The sequence below is a fragment of the Palaemon carinicauda genome, chromosome 27 (genome assembly GCF_036898095.1).
Source record: "Palaemon carinicauda isolate YSFRI2023 chromosome 27, ASM3689809v2, whole genome shotgun sequence".
Taxonomy (NCBI): Eukaryota; Metazoa; Arthropoda; class Malacostraca; order Decapoda; family Palaemonidae; genus Palaemon; species Palaemon carinicauda.
The window spans coordinates 70,291,964-70,309,404 of record NC_090751.1 but is presented as its reverse complement, the minus strand read 5'-3'; the positions used below and the strand labels follow the sequence as shown (position 1 = coordinate 70,309,404).

Genomic DNA, 17,441 nt, shown 5'->3' with positions numbered 1-17,441 from the left:
AAGTGCGGATAAGTATGTTTTCGAGTTATGAGCTCCTAAAGATTTGCCATGTAAATTTCTGCATTTTTCATAAAAAAAAAATGAAAAAAACATTATTATGGAAACTTACTTGTTATTTTTACTGTTGATATTGTTGATTTCTACAGCATGGCTCCTGGTCCCCCCCCCCCTTAAAAGGGGTATTAATACCCTAAGTGTACTAATACACTTAGTGTAAGGGTGTCGGGAGCTGCCTCCTCCCTCATTGTTGCCAGGGTTTTGCAGAGCTAAAATGCTCCAGCTTTATATTCTTCTCCTTGTTTCTCTGTCTTCTTTGTTCTTGTTTTTATTCTCTCTCTACTTCTTGCTCTTTCTGTATCATAAATTTTGAGGGAAGTGTCTATATCAGGACTTTTTCCAAATAACTTTACCATCAAGTTACTTTGCATGTATCCAAAATTATTTTCCAAAACTGTTAACCTTGATGCAAATTTTACTCTAGGCATGCTAAAAAACTTTTGTTTGGGGCACTTCATCCAAAGCCTAGAATGCAGAGATTCATTTGGATTTTGAGTCCAGCCATGCAGGCATCTTTGCAATAATTTGGGGTCAGCCAAACTATTGAAAACACTTCTTATGTGTGTGCGAAGCTCATAGGGTATTCCTGCAAGATGATTTTTCCTTGTTGCATGTGATGGTATTTTTTCTTTTTTGGCTACAGCTCTATTGTAAAAACACCATGATTCAGGCCCAGCAGGGCACATTTGATGGACTGGGTGTTCATCATCAGATGTCAAGTGATAATAGATAGCCCAAATAGCATTTCGCATCTGATCCACTGTTGTGTTTATATTATTTCTTATTGCCATACCATAATATACTTGAATATTATTTATAATGGCTTGGGTCAACTTGTTTTTTCCTGACAATAAACTTCTTTTCATCTGTTTTCCGCTTTTTGTTGTTATATATTCACTCACTTCTGATTTCATTTTTATGAGCCTGTGGCCCATTCTTTTTTGGGCATGACAAATACACTCCTCCTTCTCTACCTTCACACCTTCATATGGCCCTTGGCCTTCATTCATTTCACATACTGCATTGTATGCACTCGAGTCCCCATCCCCAACAAATGTTTTATGTCTGAAACCATTATTCAATGATCTCGACCACATTCTCGTTGCTTCTTCTGCTTCCATAGCACCAGATTTTCCTTTAAAGTTTTTATTGCACTTATGATTTGGCTCATTTCCTTCTTCTTGTCCTTCCTCATTTCCTTCTTCTTGTCCTTCCTCATTTCCTTTGTCACATATTTTGCAATAATTACACAAAATTTCACAATCGAGTACTTTTCCTGTGAACACATCAATAACGAACCCTACACCTACGTGTGACTTATGGCCCCTTGATAACCAAGTTCCATCAAAAGACACATCTATATCTATTACGCCATTTTCATCAGGTATTGCCAACTTATTTTCTATATTAAAATTTCTTTACATAATCATACGTATATTTTTGCATATCACTGTAATGTTTTTCCATTTGTTTATAAAGATAAGAACTATGTCTGGCATAAGATCCCGCTGCCAGAGGCTTGCAGAAAAATCCTCCCATTTTATTCAGGCCTGCTCTTCCTATACCTGTAGTAAGAGAATGATACACTTCTTGTAAATTTGCTTCACCAAATTTATGACATTCCCTTCCCCTCCCATGCCTCCTTGGGGGAGGTAGCTAATGTCCGTATGGCAACCATCACAAGATACTCTAAATGTCGTATCCCATCTGTCCCTTTCTGCGTGTACACTGACTGACTTTCTACAGTTTCGCTTTCTACAAGTCACGCCTTTCATCATTCCTTCTAGCTGTTCTTTTGAAATTGTGTATTTCTCATCATATTCTGGGATATCACTAATATCAATCCCAATTGTATGATCAGGAACTGGCGGTGAAATCGAGTCCTCACTCACGTACCGTGAAGGTTGAGGGCTTGAAAGCAATTCCTGGCTTACATCCGTGACGTGGATGGCTTAGGCTCGCTAAATTCTCCTTCATCTGGCAGCGAAAATGAATGACTAAGCTCCGATGTAGAAGGCTCCGCTCTCTCTCTCTCTCTCTCTCTACTAAGCTCCGACGTGGTAGAAGGCTCCTCTCTCTCTCTCTCTCGCGCAGACAATGCGAGAGCTGATGACAAAGAAAGCGATTGTTTTTTCTTCAGTTTTTCCTTCCGAGCACTCGCTAATTTTGAAAGAATTTCTTTCCTTGTACCCCTCTTTACAATGCTTTTCCTTGGCATGATGTAAAATTCACGAGGAATTATAAAAAACACTAATAAACACGTGGGCGAATGTAAACAAAAACACGTGCGTCTCACTCTCACGAGGTCTAAGACTGTACTGGCGTGTGTCGCCTAACTGCGTGTTCACTGAGCTCTCTTCCCCTGATACGCTACATCATTGCCAGACGTACGAAATTCGAGAAAAAAAACGAAAAAATCGATGTATATATACAAAAAAAAACACGCAAAGACGAACTGTCAAACTCAGCCGCGCAGACGACGTCCCAGGATGACGTCATGATTTAAAAACCCCCGTATCATCATTATTTATGAAAATAATGGGTTGAAACTTCTGGAGAGCATGTACGATATGTTTCTCTATACAGAGAGACAATAAAACGATTTTTGAATTTTTCAAGTTGGTATGCCAAAATACCACCGCGGACGGTCCCCTTAAGTAAAAGTGTGCAAACTGGGGGGACTATTTCCCAAAGACAAAGGTCTCCTCTGAATGATCTCCCTACCCTATATGGATACATCTGTAAGAAGAATCACAGTAATCAGCGAAGGGACCGGAGAGACTGATATTAAAAAGGCATTTGATGTCATCCATGACATGAAAATGATTTTGCAACAAATGGGAAACTGAGCCTAAAAGTTAAGAAACACCTTTTTAACTGCCCTTCTCCACGCTCAATTGATGTCTTTTAACCTGTTCTTGAACACTGGGGTGACTATTGAGGCAAATTTTAGCCTGTTCTTGAACACTGGGGTGACTATTGAGGCAAATTTTAGCCTGTTCGTGAACACTGGGCTGACTATCGAGGCAAACTGAAGAAGGCTCTAAACCTCCTCCTATTTTTTGCCAGTTGGAGAAGAGGTTTGAAAGAAAGAATATTATCTTGAATTCTTTGTTGAGATGCTTTTGTTAGGCTTAGTGTGGCTTTCACCGTATTTAGTTGATGACCAAGCTACTTAAAAATTTCCTTGGAATTAGTCTTAATTTTGCAAAAGTCGATCAGGCAACCTAAATCATGAACCTAAAATACTTGAATTGTTTGAGGCATAATTCCACTGTCTGCCCAAATGAGTTGGTAGTTTAAATAAACTTAGACCCGAATTCCCTGCAACTGCAGGGTTTGAGCACTAACTTTACTAGCTTTGTAAACACACTTGTGGCAACATTGAGGGCAAGAGGCATTGCTTTGAACCTGTATGGTGAACAATAGGGTCATGCCAAGAAGAGTTTTAGATCAATTATACAGGTCCAAGTCTATTTGAGTAGTAATTGGTAGACATGCAGGATGGTCTTTTTTTGAATAGATCTTGCATGACTTTTTTTTTTTTGGAGACAAGACAGGTTGAGGATCACTGCTTTTTGGAGTCTGTCTTCTATATGTTGAGTAAGTAGTCTGTCCAGGAATTTTAGAAACCTGCATCTGTGACTCAATATTTCATTATCTTGCCTACAAAGGAGTCAAGATCTTTTGTCAAAACCCCTTATTTTTAGGCTCCAAAAGGACTATTTTTTTTTGATAAATAAAAAAAAAGGTAATTAAGATAAAAAAAATTTAAAACTTATCAGCCTCAGACACCCGCAATATAGATTTACATATAATACTATACAGTATATTTATAAATTTGTGCTGTACTGAGGGTGCTATAGGTGAACCTCGGTATGGCGGGAGATTACTGTGAGTTTGATGGAAGAAGTGAACTTTTTCAAAAGGAAAGTAGAATAGTTAATGCATAAGTATTTATTTTTTTTTGGTAGTAAGATAATGAATTATATTCTTTCATTTAGTATTAAAATTAGATATTTCTTGTCAATAGATTTAGTCATGTAGTTATTAATTTCTCCTATGTTCAAGCCATAAGATATGATAGGTGTCATTCAAGTAATAAAATGAGTAGTCGTAAAAGGAAATTGTATGGAATATTCACAGATTTTGAACATTTAGAATTAAGTTCCTCCTACAAGCTTTCAAAAGAACCATTCAATGATTGATGATGTTAATAAGTAACTTTCTGGTTATAGGTTGTGCTCTGTGGCTCTGAAGACATAGCAGGTCGTGCTATTGAGCTACTGCGAGAGACTTTCACAAATTTGGGACCAAGATTACAGGCCAATCAAGTTATTATTCATGATGACTTCCTCTCTAATTGTATGTCCCGACTTAAGGTAAGCTAAGGCAGAATTTTTACCATTTAGTAAAGATGTGTCAAGAAGATACAATACTGTATATTAATTTGAATCTTGAAGGAATTGATGAAACATGAATTATTCCCACGCAGATACAAACTTCTGAGTCAATTATTTGGGCTTGCTCCTATGTCAATTTTCAATGGCCAGAAAGAAAGGAAAGGTAACTATATAATAAGTTACTAGGCAATTCCACTGCTGGACAGCGGTACAAGCTGCCGTGAGGTAAGCTTCAGCTCTCTTGGTTCAAGTGGCAGATCTCTCCTCTTGCTGCTCTATGATCACGATTTACTAGTGCTGGCTTATCTGATATTTTGATCTGTATAGATCCTTTTGTGATATCACATGTATCCGTTGTTTCTGAGTTCCAGCAGAAGAATGACTTCTCTCTTTTGGAGATACAGTGAACCCTCGCTACTTCGCGGTTCGACAATCGCGGATTCACCACTTCGCGGGGTTTTTCCATAACCCATATATATATACATATCGCGGATTTTCCGGAAATTTCGAAAATACCGCAATATCTGAAGACCCCAAATACGATATTTCGTTACCTGTAATTCCATTAATACTGTAATTAATAATATCTGCTCTTACTGATTGTTCATTGCATTACATATGACATATAATTAAGCACAGAAAGAAATAAAACACGAAAAGAGAATGTGATCATACGATAATTCAGTACTGTATACAGTACGTAGTAAAATTAAATCGAACATGAAACGCAAATCAGATGCAGTCATACCATATTAGAATGGTGTGTACTGTAATGGATATGCTTCTTTTCCATGAATCTTTTGTATGTATACGTACGTAGTACTGCATCCAATAATATTCTTTGTTGCAAAAATCACATTTCGAATAAACGTACGAGAGAGAGAGAGAGAGAGAGAGAGAGAGAGAGAGAGAGAGAGGCGTAAAATAGCGTACGTAAAGCTGTATTATTATTATTGTTATTATTATTATTATTGTTGTTGTTGTTAATAAAATTATTATTGTTATTATTATTATCATTATTATTATTATTATTACTGTACAGTATTATTATCATTATTTATTATTATTACGGTATTGTACTTAATCTACGTACGTTCAGTATGCGCGGGGCATCTTCTATGAGTAGGTAACCAACGCATCATAGTACTGTAAGACGGGTTGTGATTGGTTCAAGCGCTGATAGATGACGAATCAGAACTCAAGTTTTGTAATCTAGCCTCTGATTGGTGTTTTGACCGCTTCTCCAACCCGCAGCATCTCTTTCCGCGGTCACTTTGTCTCCCGCTGTATCGCTGTGTTGACGTTGTTAATTGTGAACTTTAATCTGTGCTGTGCGTGACTGTTTTAAGTTGAACTTTTTGTTGAACTTTCTGTTAAACCCTACTGTACAATGCCTCCCAAGCCTTCTGCTTCTACTAAGGCTGGTAGTGAGCCTAAACAGCACCGAAAGATGATGACGATTGCTGAGAAGGTGACGCTTCTCGATACTATGTTAAAAGGCAGTAGAAGTTACGCGGCCGCAGACCTCGAAGACCTGACGAAATCGGGCAGTGAAGACAGTGAAACACAGGAAGAGATCCAAGAAAATGTCGAAGAAACGGTCTTAACATTAGAACGGCTTGCGAATGAGGTGAAAGAAATGTCGCAAGAGTGGGACGAGGATATGGTTCGTTCTGTACAATTCTGCACCAAGATCGATGAACACAGGGCTCCCTACAGGATGCTCTTGCGAAAAAAGAAGCAGCGGCAGCAACTTCCGATCACAATGCCCTCAGAAGAAATTGAAGAAGTGTCTCAGGAAGAAGTTGAAGAGGTGTCCCAGGAAAAGACACCTCCGTCTGAAGAGACGTAAAATACTATTATTGGCTGCACAGTAGAAGACATCATCAGCTTCATCATCATCATTTCTACTGTGCAGCAAATTCATCGCCATCATCATTCAAGTTTTTCTTGAACTTCTTTCGTGGTGAGTACAGTAACAATCTTTATTTTTTACTTAAACATTTTAATATTTGTGCCTGTTTTATAGTTTAGTACTGTATGCATTAAGTTAAAGGGAAGGTTTTAAAAGCCTATCATATTTTTTTTGTTTAAAATTTACATTTACGTACGTAAAACAATCTCTCTCTCTCTCTCTCTCTCTCTCTCTCTCTCTCTCCTCTCTCTCTCTCTCCTCTCTCTCTCTCTCTCTCTCAAATTGTTTTCCTGCTTTGCCACGTACAGTATGTACTGTATGATTTTATATAGATACGGTAAATAATATTTGTAATAACATATTTTCTAAAAGCTTTTACTGTAAATATCATTATTTATCACTTTCATCATGCGCGTTAAATGCCTTCTTTGTTCTGAGCATGGTTGTTTACTGAGCGTACTTTATGACGCCGTCGTTTCAGGCGGCGTCATAAAGAAAAACATTTCATTTGGAAGTCCTAAGGAAAATTAAGTAAAACATTGGTAATAACAAAATCAACATACAGTACTGTATACATCAATATAATCGATGCAAAAACTAACCTATACATATATGTGTACAGTACACTAAATGAGTTTGTTTCTTCATTATGATCAGAGATAAACGTAAACAAAACATTGGTTGCCATTTTTTATCGTGCTTTTTAGGTGTTTAGGAAACGCATGATATAAAATCGCCTTTAATATTTGTGCCTGTTTTAGTTTAGGGTACTGTAGTACATGCATTAAGTGTTCTGTACATTAAAGGGTAGTTTGTTAACAGTACTACGTACAAGGGAAGGTTTTAAAAGTCCGAATATACATGTTAAATAAATAGGTAAATATGGTGTCAATACTTCGCGGATTTTCACCTATCGCGCCCGCGTCTGGAACCTATCAACCGCGATAAACGAGGGTTCACTGTATCTCCGTTGAAAGCGTCAAAACTTCTTACCCGAGATCACCATACTCCAGTTGCGACTGCCATTCCCCCTGGTACTGGGACAGCCCATGTGGAAGTTTCCAACCTTTCCTCCACTTGTACATACAAGTCTGGTTTACCTTGTACGCCTGTATTGAAATTATATAATTTCAAAGGTTCTCTGCATTGTTCTCGTAAGAAATCCTTTTTGGATTTTGTGCAGACATCCTCAGGGGTCTCCATGACAGTCTTTGCAGTTTTGACCTATTCGTCGGAGCACAAACGGGTAGCTCCCTTTCGAACACGTCATTATTGTATTTACTAACATGTCGACCCCTCACTTGTCAACCTCGGCATACTCTAGTGGCCGTATTTACAGAAGCCGCTTTCCCTGTGCATACTAACATCATGGAATGCGCTGCCACCTGTGTGGTGACGTTATAGAACGCACCCCACCTTTTGTGTGCTGACGTCACAATGCGCTACCTTTCCAGCATGTGAGCGTATCACTGCACGTACTGGGTATGCTGTCTTTTCACATATCAAAGGATACAGAGACTGATCACCTGGCTTCGGCCTCTGCACTTCATATATGTGATTCAATCTGTTTCATTAATATAATGATTTTTGTTGGGAGTTGCCGTCTTCTCAATGGTTGAAATATTGTACTTGTCATAAAGACGCAAGCAAAGTAGGATTCTTCCCCTTCCTTATCACTTTTTTTTTTTTTTTTTTTTTTTTGACAGTAGTAACCGTAAGTTCTTTCATATGACGCTCGATATCCTCTTCCCCATTCCATTCTTTCTGGAGCCTTCAGTGTCTTGGTTAACTGAGGATACATACATATACCAAAGGCACTTCCCCCAATTTTGGGGGGTAGCCGACAACAACAAGAAACAAAACAAAAAAGGGGACCTCTACTCTCTACGTTCCTCCAGCCTAACCAGGGACTCAGCCGAGTTCAGCTGGTACTGCTAGGGTGCCACAGCCCAACCTCCCACATTTCCACCCACATTTCCACCACAGATGAAGCTTCATACTGCTGAGTCCCTTACTGCTGCTACCTCCGCGGTCATCTAAGGCACCGGAGGAAGCAGCAGGGCCTACCGGAACTGCGTCACAATCGCTCGCCATTCATTCCTATTTCTAGCACGCTCTCTTGCCTCTCTCACATCTATCCTCCTATCACCCAGAGCTTTCTTCACACCATCCATCCACCCAAACCTTGGCCTTCCTCTTGTACTTCTCCCATCAACTCTTGCATTCATCACCTTCTTTAGCAGACAGCCATTTTCCATTCTCTCAACATGGCCAAACCACCTCAACACATTCATATCCACTCTAGTTGCTAACTCATTTCTTACACCCGTTCTCACCCTCACCACTTCGTTCCTAACCCTATCTACTCGAGATACACCAGCCATACTCCTCAGACACTTCATCTCAAACACATTCAATTTCTGTCTCCATCACTTTCATTCCCCACAACTCCGATCCATACATCACAGTTGGTACAATCACTTTCTCATATAGAACTCTCTTTACATTCATGCCCAACCCTCTATTTTTTACTACTCCCTTAACTGCCCCCAACACTTTGCAACCTTCATTCACTCTCTGACGTACATCTGCTTCCACTCCACCATTTGCTGCAACAACAGACCCCAAGTACTTAAACTGATCCACCTCCTCAAGTAACTCTCCATTCAACATGACATTCAACCTTCCACCACCTTCCCTTCTCGTACATCTCATAACCTTACTCTTACCCACATTAACTCTTCAACTTCCTTCTCTCACACACCCTTCCAAATTCTGTCACTAGTCGGTCAAGCTTCTCTTCTGTGTCTGCTACCAGTACAGTATCATCCGCAAACAACAACTGATTTACCTCCCATTCTTGATCATTCTCGCCTACCAGTTTTAATCCTCGTCCAAGCACCCGAGCATTCACCTCTCTCACCACTCCATCAACATACAAGTTAAACAACCACGGCGACATCACACATCCCTGTCTCAGCCCCACTCTCACCGGAAACCAATCGCTCACTTCATTTCCTATTCTAACACATGCTTTACTACCTTTGTAGAAACTTTTCACTGCTTGCAACAACCTTCCACCAACTCCATATAACCTCATCACATTCCACATTGCTTCCCTATCAACTCTATCATACGCTTTCTCCAGATCCATAAACGCAACATACACCTCCTTACCTTTTGCTAAATATTTCTCGCATATCTGCCTAACTGTAAAAACCTGATTCATACAACCCCTACCTCTTCTAAAACCACCCTGTACTTCCAAGATTGCATTCTCTGTTTTATCCTTAATCCTATTAATCAGTACTCTACCATACACTTTTCCAACTACGCTTAACAAACTAATACCTCTTGAATTACAACACTACACATCTCCCTTACCCTTATATAGTGGTACAATACATGCACAAACCCAATCTACTGGTACCATTGACAACACAAAACACATATTAAACAATCTCACCAACCATTCAAGTACAGTCACACCCCCTTCCTTCAACATCTCAGCTCTCACACCATCCATACCAGACGCTTTTCCTACTCTCGTTTCATATAGTGCTCTCCTCACTTCCTCTATTGTAATCTCTCTCTCATTCTCATCTCCCATCACTGGCACCTCAACACCTGGAACAGCAATTATATCTGCCTCCCTATCATCCTCAACATTCAGCAAACTTTCAAAACATTCCGCCCACCTTTTCCTTGCCTCCTCTCCTTTTAACAACCTTCCATTTCCATCTTTCACTGTCTCTTCAATTCTTGCGCCGGCCTTCCTTACTCTCTTCACTTCTTTCCAAAACTTCTTCATATTCTCTTCATATGACTGACCCAGTCCCTGACCCCACCTCAGGTCAGCTGCCCTCTTTGCCTCACGTACCTTGCGCTTTACTTCCACCTTTTGCTCTCTATATTTTTCATACTTCTCTATACTATTACTCTGCAGCCATTCTTCAAAAGCCCTCTTTTTCTCTTCCACTTTTACCTTCACTCCTTCATTCCACCATTCACTGCCCTTCCTCATGCTGCCTCCAACAACCTTCTTGCCACATACATCACTTGCAATCCCAACAAAATTTTCTTTTGCTAACTTCCACTCCTCTAAATTACCAGTTTCTCTTACTCTCACCTCGTCATATGCCATTTTCAACCTTTCCTGATATTTACTTTTTACCCCCGGTTTTATTAGCTCTTCAACCCTCACTAGCTCCCTTTTACATCCACCTACTCTATTCCCCCACTCTTTTGCTACAACTAATTTTCCTTCCACCAAAAAATGATCAGACATACCGTTAGCCATACCCCTAAACACGTGCACGTCTTTCAATCTTCCAAACATTCTTTTAGTTATCAACACATAATCCATTAATGCCCTTTCTACTACTCTTCCATTTGCCACTCTTACCCATGTATACATATTTTTATCTTTCTTTTTAAAAAAGCTAGCACTTATTACCATCTCTTGTTCAACACACATATCTACCAGTCTCTCACCACTCTCATTTTTACCTGGTACGCCATACTTCCCAATGACACCTTCTACCTCTCCAGCGCCCACTCTAGCATAATTCCTTCTACCCAGTCCTTCTACACACCTAGTTAATTCACTCCAGAACTCATTCCGCTCTTCTTCACTTTTCTCACTACCTGGCCCATACGCACTGACAAACGCCCAACATTCCCTACCCAACCTAACCCTTACCCACATTAACCTAGATGATATCTCCTTCCATTCCACTACTTTACCTGTCATCCATTCACTCAGCAATAAAGCCACACCCTCTCTCGCTCTTCCCCTTTCAATCCCAGACACTCTACCAGACATTTCACCAAACATCACTTCACCCTTTCCTTTCATCTTTGTCTCACACAAGGCCAATACATCCATCCTTCTACTTCTAAACATACTTCCAATCTCACATCTTTTACTCTCTATCGTACTACATCCACACACATTCAAACACCCCAAAACTAGAGTGCGGGGAGCAGTCACTCTCCCCCCAGCTCCATCTCTTTGTTGCTGTCTCACAGGATTTTTTATACAGGAGAGGGGGTTCCCAGCCCCCTCGTCCCGTCCCTTTTAGTCGCCTCTTACGACACGCAGGGATAACGTTAACTGAGGATGACGGCCAATATTTTCACATATGTTGGTAATACCTTTATTAATGTGTTATCTTCCGTAGGGCATAACAATCATATTTTGTTGCTTCCATAGGGGCGCATGACCTGATATTGTAAATCTCGTTCATGTACACTTGCGAAGGTTATCACTGATTATGCCTTATTTCATTCAATTTGCAGGGTAATTTTGACAAGATTATTGGTACAGTATTTTATGTTAATATGTCTGCTTACCCACAAAAGTCTAAAGTCCTTATGATATTTCCCTGTGATAAGAGGAATAGTTTATCCAGATTTAAGGTTAGATAACCTCTTTCTACGCTTTGTTACCAAATGTGAACTTCTGTCTATCTCAAATAATTTTTAAGTTGTGATACCCTTATCATTAATAAACTAAATAAATGTACAGTCATACCTCTCGACAGGAAAGAATCTGCTTACGAAATTTTCACTCTGCGAAATGAGATCGGTAGAATTTTAAGAGTCATCACGAAAAATGTTTCGTGCAACGAAAGGAGGTACAGTAAAAGAGCCCGACCGTGTCCAAGACTGATTTTAAAATTTGCGCACCGCCAACCCATAAACTTGCCACCATCCTCCTGCACTCCCATTGGTCATCTCCCAACTCAGATGCTAGTTACCACCATAATATCCTGCTCTCCTATTGGTCAACATCTACTGTATCCCATCATGCATCTACGCATTGGCGTCCCTATTTCTTTTCGTTTCGTACACATTGACTTAGCGTTTGTGATTTCTCTTTTGTAACTATTGTACTGTATTGTGTTGCGATATTACGTTACATTATTAGCCATGTGTCCTAAGAAAGTTGCTGATGTGCAGGGAAAGAAGAGGATGATGCTTTCTAAGGAGAGACAGATGGAAATAATCAAGAAATACGAGGCTGGTATGCGGTTAAGTGTGATCGTGAAGTAATATGGCCGAAATCCGTCTTATGATATAATTTTGTAGAAAAGAGACACCCAGAAAAAGTTAACAGGTCGTGTGCTTGAATATGTAAATGACGTTTTCCCGAGTCATTTCAGGAAAATTTTAAGAAGTGGGGAGAAAAGCTTGTTGGGACAATTTTTTTTTAAAAAAGAGGCCTTCGGTAGTAGCAGGCCAAGAGGAAGATGAAAAACAAAGAAAAGTGGCACTGATAGAGAAAATTCGTAATAGAATTTAGAAAAGGCAAAATGTTAAGTAAAAGAAAATATAAAATTAGAAAAAAAGGCAAAAAAAAATTTATTTTTAGTTTATTGTAAACTTGTTAGTATTTCCTGCTGTTTGTTAATGCATTTCCTAAATTTAATTGTAATGTTTTCTGTCATTTATTAACCTGTTTTGTAAAGTTAAGTGTTTACGTTTTCTGCCACTTGTTAACGTTTTCCGTCGTTTGTCATCCTCCTCTACATGTAGAACTGCGCATTACCAAAACTCAACTGTTCCCTATGTAGTCACACTTTTAAACTCTCAACCAGTGTAATTTTATACTGTGTATTTATTTTCACTACATTTTATATACCGTTATGTTCTATCTTTTATAATACTTAGAGAATCTTCTTACATACATATTTTTAAATATGTTCTAATATCTAGTCATACTTTGAAACACGACTAGTGTAATCTTATACTGTGTATTCCTTTTTTGCAGTAGAGTATTTTATGTGCTGTATTTTTATATCTTTTTTTTTTTTTTTTCTTACTAGCTCGAAACTTGTTTCAACTTTTTTACCTATATAAATTCTAGTATTATACTGTATCTTATTTTAAATTTATTGTAAATCAAGTCGCTATCTTGTATAAGTACAATATGTACAACTTTCTTTATAGTAAACAATTAATTATTATTATTAGTTATATTAGTCAACTCCAGTTGACCACCATATTTGTTTTACTTTTTTGCCAAGGACTACATATAGGAAACATTTTGCCTATTATTCCTTCAGCTTCTGAGAAACACGATACGAGTCAAGGAAAGCTTCCCTTTCAAGTGTTCCTTTTTTCTAACACATGACAGGAAAAGGGCCCCACGAATCCCCCCCCCCCCTTTTTCCTCGGATTACCCCCCCCACACACAAAGGTATATACCATCTGAAAGGCCATGTAGATATACACCTCATAGCAAACGCTCCAAGTGATCTGCCCCAGAATGCCCTTTTCCTGTCTATTGGGTCTATTTCTTCTGAAAGAGAACGCTGCTGCTCCCTCTCATGTGTAGGAGAGTAGGGAGTGCTAACATAGGAAAGATTATGATTATTCAGATCCCCTCCTTTTCCTATACTCATATCTCATCCTTCTTGGAATGATGATTGAGAGACAGAAAGGATATTCTTGAAAGATTTGAGTTTTCTAGCGCTGTTCCCAAGCTGGAACTGCTCTATACAGTATTCCTAAAGAAGAGCCAAATCAGAAGTTTCTAGCCTGGACCCCTTTGCGAGTGCAGCCCTTGGCTTAACTGATGTGCTATCCATTAAGCATTAAGGGTCAGAAATTACTCATTTGCTGAAAATGAGCCTTTTTTTTCATCACTTGGTCGGTTTGAGAACCTCCGAGGGCTCAGGTTACAAGTAGGCGTTGTGTCATTATTGCATTTTTTTCCCGCAAATCTCAGATTCGATATGTCCCGCTCCTATCAGACTTGCGATACTTTGGACCTGTTTATTATCCTGAATCCATGGATTACAAAAACTCGCTTATTTTTAGTGGGTCCTCAGACTCCCTTTGTTGGCCTTTTCTCATCAAAGAAAATTTTATATTGACTCGGAGGCTCTCCCAAAGTCTCCCGAATCTTGTACATTATGTACCCATTGACAAGTTGACCACCTTTCCTTCTACCTTTACATCCAGGCCTGCTTCTGGTTAGATCACTGCTCAGGAACAGTGTTGCTTTTGCTGTGACTGAAAATATGGAGAATATAGACATACTCAACCAGTTGGATGATCTGGAACCAAACATCTTGAGTTTCTGCTCCTCCAGACTTTCCTTGTGGGGCAACTGCATCCTTAGAGGGTGTGATGCTGCTTTGGCCAGGCCTCCAAACTGTTATCTTACAGAGATATACTTTAAGCAAGTGACAAATGGAAATAACACCCAGCATTCCTGTATGATAAAAACCGCAGCCCTGAAGATGCCCGCCCTTCAGCAACCTCCAAGGAATTCTCCTTTTTTTTACAGTCTCCCGACAAAAAGGTTGTTACCTTCTGCTGACTCCCACTAGCTTAGGAAGCAGGTTCATTAGCCCACTTTTGATAAGTGAAAACGTGACTATATCTTGATTCAACAAGGTAAAAGGAAAAACTATGACAAGAGCTGTGCTTTATCCCAGAGTAGTGGGCAAGTACTTTGACGTCTTGATGTAGGATGGTTATCAGGTGATCGATTTTGAGTTTTCCTTTTGATTGCTACATTTGAAGGGCATTGTCTACTAGGTCTGCTTTTCATTGTTCCTTGTATAAATTCATGTTGTTTTGTTCATTTTGTGAGGGCCAGTTTCATATTCTTTCTCTTGTATGAACAGGAAGTTGTACAAAGTAAGGACGACTCACTCCAGTTGTGTTGATAACCTAAGTCACTAATATTATTTTGATATGAAAATGTCAATTGGGGTAATTTAATTAAGGTGATTCTGTCTTTAAAGATCCTCCAGGCTGTTCCTAAGGGACAATACCCCAGTTAGTCTTCAACAACAACCGTAATTAAAGCACAATAAATCCCATACTCATATTTTCTTAACTCAGAGGTTTATGAATCCCAAGGGAGATTAGTTGTCCAATTAGGGCTACAGCAAGGGACCTTTTTGGTTCTGAACTCCCCTTCAGCCCTCAAGGTAAATTTGATAGATGAATTTGTCCATGAACCGACAACGTGGACCCCAGCTGAAAACCACTAGTCTAGATGGAAGTCCTGGCCACAGTCCTTTTTGCCATACCGGATCAGGAAAGTACTTGTGGTTCCTTACAGTGCCTCGGGTCTTAACCAGAATCTATGCCATTGTCTCAACCTGGGCTCGTGTCTTGAACATCAGGCTCCTATGATGAGAAATGAAATATTCTATGACAAGTCAGAAGAAAAGTTTTCATGTAGGGGGTAAGAAATTGGAAATTCAAACACTTAAACAAATGATATCTAGATGCCACAGTAGGTTAATTGTCAGTCCACATCACCCACTTCCCTATAGTGATTACTTTAAGCCCCCCATGCTCGTTTGCCGTAGAGAGATTCTCCTTGACCTCTGCAGAGTTGAGGATCCAACTGCAACTAGAGAAGTCCAGCCTGCAGTTATTTGCTGTTACATGCATATGAATTATCTTTTCATGCATAAAATTCTTGTGTACCATATCTTCTCTGCCACGGGTATAATAAAGAACTTATAAATAAGGCTATGCAAAAAAGGCAGGTTACAAGGGAAAGCTGAGTAAACTTCCTATATAATCAATAATTAGAATGAGTAGGTATTGCAAAACCATTTAGAAATGGTAGAGCAAAGCCGGACAATAAATTTTCATCAGTAAAAATATAAAGTTATTTATATAGAAATATTGATATATTTACATTGTACTATATACCATGTGGAAATACAAAGACTGCCCTGTCAAATTGTATATGATACATGACAATTGCAATTGTTTGCAAATGCGTAAATGTGTTAAAAATTATGCACCTGTAAAATCCTCTTGTAAAAGACACTCCTAAACCAGTTTTATATAAACACGCCTTTTTTACCAGTTTATAGAATATACTGTATTAGCTAAGAATAACACTGAAAATAAATAAAAAATATAATGGAAGCTAAATAAATGTATAAAATCCATTAGTAAAGTACAGTAATACCTTGAGATACAAGTTTAATCCGTTGTGGGACCGAGCTCGTGTGTCAATTTGCTCGTATCTCAGATGAATTTTTCCCATATAAAATAACTAAAAAGAAATTAATCCGTTCCCACCCTCTGGAAAAAGCCCTAAAAACAGTATATTGCAGTGAAAAACATGTTTTTAATGGTTGTAATCAGCATTCTACGCTAACAAAATAACAAATACCTATGAACTAGTTACGATGCTCAATGAAATGTAACATTATTATGGCGTTCTTACCTTCGAGACAAACGGTGGCGGCTAATGGTGGTGTGTGCGGAGGAGAAGGAGGGAGAGAGGATGGGGAGGAGAGGAATTTGATGGCAACATGTTCGGTACGCAACACTCTTGTAACACTACGTAACATAACCTTAACTTTAAATTCAACTTAAATGAAATTAGCAACTTTAAATTTAACTTAATTGAAATTAGCTTACTTTACACACACTTAAAAATGAAATGTTAATCTTACGTTACACTAAACTTAATTCTAATTTTGTTTTCATTTTCATTTTTTTTTTTACTTTTCTTTTTCTTTTTGCCTCGCTTTCATCTTCACTTTTTGACGGCCTTTTTAAAAGGAACCTATCTAGGGATCTTTGCTTTTGTCTCCTTCAAAATGTTGCGAAAATGACACGCGCAAGTGTCGTCACAATAGGCTAACGCACGACCACTCGCCAACTTGTCCGGGTGCCTCTTTTCCATAAAATTAGAAAACTCGAGCCACTTTGCTAACATGTCTTTGATTTCTGCCGTAGAAAGGCGGCCCTCGTCTTCCACTTCAGTCTCCTCCTCGCTACTGAGCTCCTGTTGCATCTCCTGGAACAATATCAATTCCTGTGTCGTGAGCTCTTCCTGATGCTCCTCAACAAGGTCGTTCATGTCTGCCTCGTCTACCTCCAGCCCCATGGACTTTCCAAGAGAAACTATTTCATCCATCACAATAGGTTCGGGGTCATCAGTGTCTGTCGTACCGAACCCTTCAAAGTCCCTCTCAGCGACGGAAGCTGGCCACAATTTCTTCCATGGTGAATTAAGAGTTCGTCTTGTGACACCCTGCCATGCATCGTCAATAATTTTTAAGCAATGG

The 17,441-nt window shown here is 39.1% G+C and overlaps 1 protein-coding gene across 1 annotated transcript in view; it reads left to right on the top strand.

The window, feature by feature from the left end:
• Nucleotides 1-17,441, top strand: part of faf (ubiquitin carboxyl-terminal hydrolase-like faf) — a 346,068-nt gene that overhangs the window by 119,112 nt on the left and 209,515 nt on the right. The window contains exon 17 of the mRNA XM_068351160.1: nt 4,296-4,439. Coding sequence (XP_068207261.1) covers nt 4,296-4,439 — 144 coding nt within the window. The remainder of the gene's footprint in view (nt 1-4,295; nt 4,440-17,441) is intronic.